This window comes from Antrostomus carolinensis, unplaced genomic scaffold (assembly GCF_000700745.2).
Source record: "Antrostomus carolinensis isolate BGI_N321 unplaced genomic scaffold, ASM70074v2 scaffold36647, whole genome shotgun sequence".
NCBI lineage: Eukaryota > Metazoa > Chordata > Aves > Caprimulgiformes > Caprimulgidae > Antrostomus > Antrostomus carolinensis.
This window is the reverse complement of record NW_010327336.1, coordinates 1,200-2,642: the sequence shown is the minus strand read 5'-3', so window position 1 is coordinate 2,642 and position 1,443 is coordinate 1,200. Positions and strand designations below refer to the sequence as shown.

The following is a 1,443-nucleotide window of genomic DNA, read 5'->3' as shown; positions in this document are numbered from 1 at the left end:
AAGTCTTTAAAGGGCTATTTGAGACAGGACATGCTGCACTAACACACGAGCCACTCACTGTAGCTGTGGCACTATCCCAGAGCTCTCGGACGCCGGCGTTGCAGGAGTTATTGGAGTCATCGGAGTCATGGGAGAGGGGTACAGCGGTGTGGTTCCCGGCAAAGGGGCCGTCGTAAGAGTCTGTGAGTGGAAGAGCTGGGGAGCTTGACTAGATGTTCCCTGTGTCGCTTGCTGTGATGTAGACTGCTGTGCTGCTTGCTGCTGTTGCTGCTGCCGCTGCTGCTCCTCCAGGATGGACAGACTGTTGGTGCTCTGGACCGGCTGTGGTGTCAGTCCTGTGCCATATGGCATCATGGGGCTAAAAATTGGAATTCCTGGAGTCATTGCACCCTACAGAAGAAAGCATGAAACAGAAACCACAGAGCTCGTTGACTCCAGCTTGTTCTGTTTTTCAGACAAAAAGTTTTCAGGAGGACTCTAAAATAAATCAGTGTAAGGTGATCATATCAAACCTGAGGCAGACAGTAGTAACTCACTAAAACCAGAAAGCCCTTGGAAATGCAGTTCTTCTACAGAATAAAACGTTACCTCTGGGGATCTGTCACTTCTGGCGCTGTTCATCTCCTGCCAGTGATGCTGATATGCTTCTCACACTACCCTGCAAGCAGGTCTCAGCTCTGACCCACGATTTAATGTGTAATTGTCTGAACAAAGACTGTCCCCGTGGTACCAAACGCCTCCACAGCACAGCGACAGTCCATTACGTTCAGGTTCGTTTAAAGGGCAACCACCAAAATTAAATGAATATTTCCAACCTGTCAGTCATGTTCCAACTTAAAGGAACACCATATACCTGGGTGTTTCTTACACCTCTGGACACACAAATTGATGGTTTTAAAATGCTGTTTTATACCAGTATTATTCTATACCTAGCAGAATTTTTCAGATCTGCAAACAAAAAACCTGAAGTTAAGTGCAAGAAACAGAAAACACTTTCACAAAGAAATTCAGATCACAGTTGCATATTAAATAATTTGGTTTTACCTGAGGGGAGGCTAAGCCTTGAGCGTAGGGTGGCAAGCTGTTGTTCTGATCCATGATTCCAGTTATTTCTTTGGTGAGGCCAGAAGTATTTCCTTTAATTGCTTTAACTTCAAATCCTAAAGAGTTTCTAACCTTTTAAAACATTCCAGCAAAGCAGCTTTTTAAGCCAAGCTGAAAGTGTTAGGAAAACATCAGCTCCAGATAGATGTGTGCTATGAGCCTAAAACACTAACCAAAACCTGCAAAGAGAGAAAGTGTTATCTTGAGAATAGCATCTAAACGCAAAAGCAAACCTATCAGCTGCTAAATTAGGTAAGAGACACCCACCTACAAATACGTGTAACAACATTCACACATCCACACACAATCCATAATAATCACCTTTTTCAGGCACACTCT

At 44.1% G+C, this 1,443-nt stretch overlaps 1 protein-coding gene across 1 annotated transcript in view; it reads right to left on the bottom strand.

Moving 5' to 3' along the window:
• The window catches only part of TBP (TATA-box binding protein), a gene marked incomplete at its 3' end in the record, with an annotated part of 6,534 nt that extends 5,247 nt beyond the window's left edge, over positions 1–1,287 (bottom strand). The window contains exons 1-2 of the mRNA XM_010171875.1: positions 1,045–1,287; positions 59–390 (exon numbers count right to left, since the gene is read on the bottom strand). Of these exons, the coding sequence (XP_010170177.1) occupies positions 59–390; positions 1,045–1,098 (386 nt within the window). The remainder of the gene's footprint in view (positions 1–58; positions 391–1,044) is intronic.
• Between the last annotated feature and the right edge of the window lie 156 nt (positions 1,288–1,443).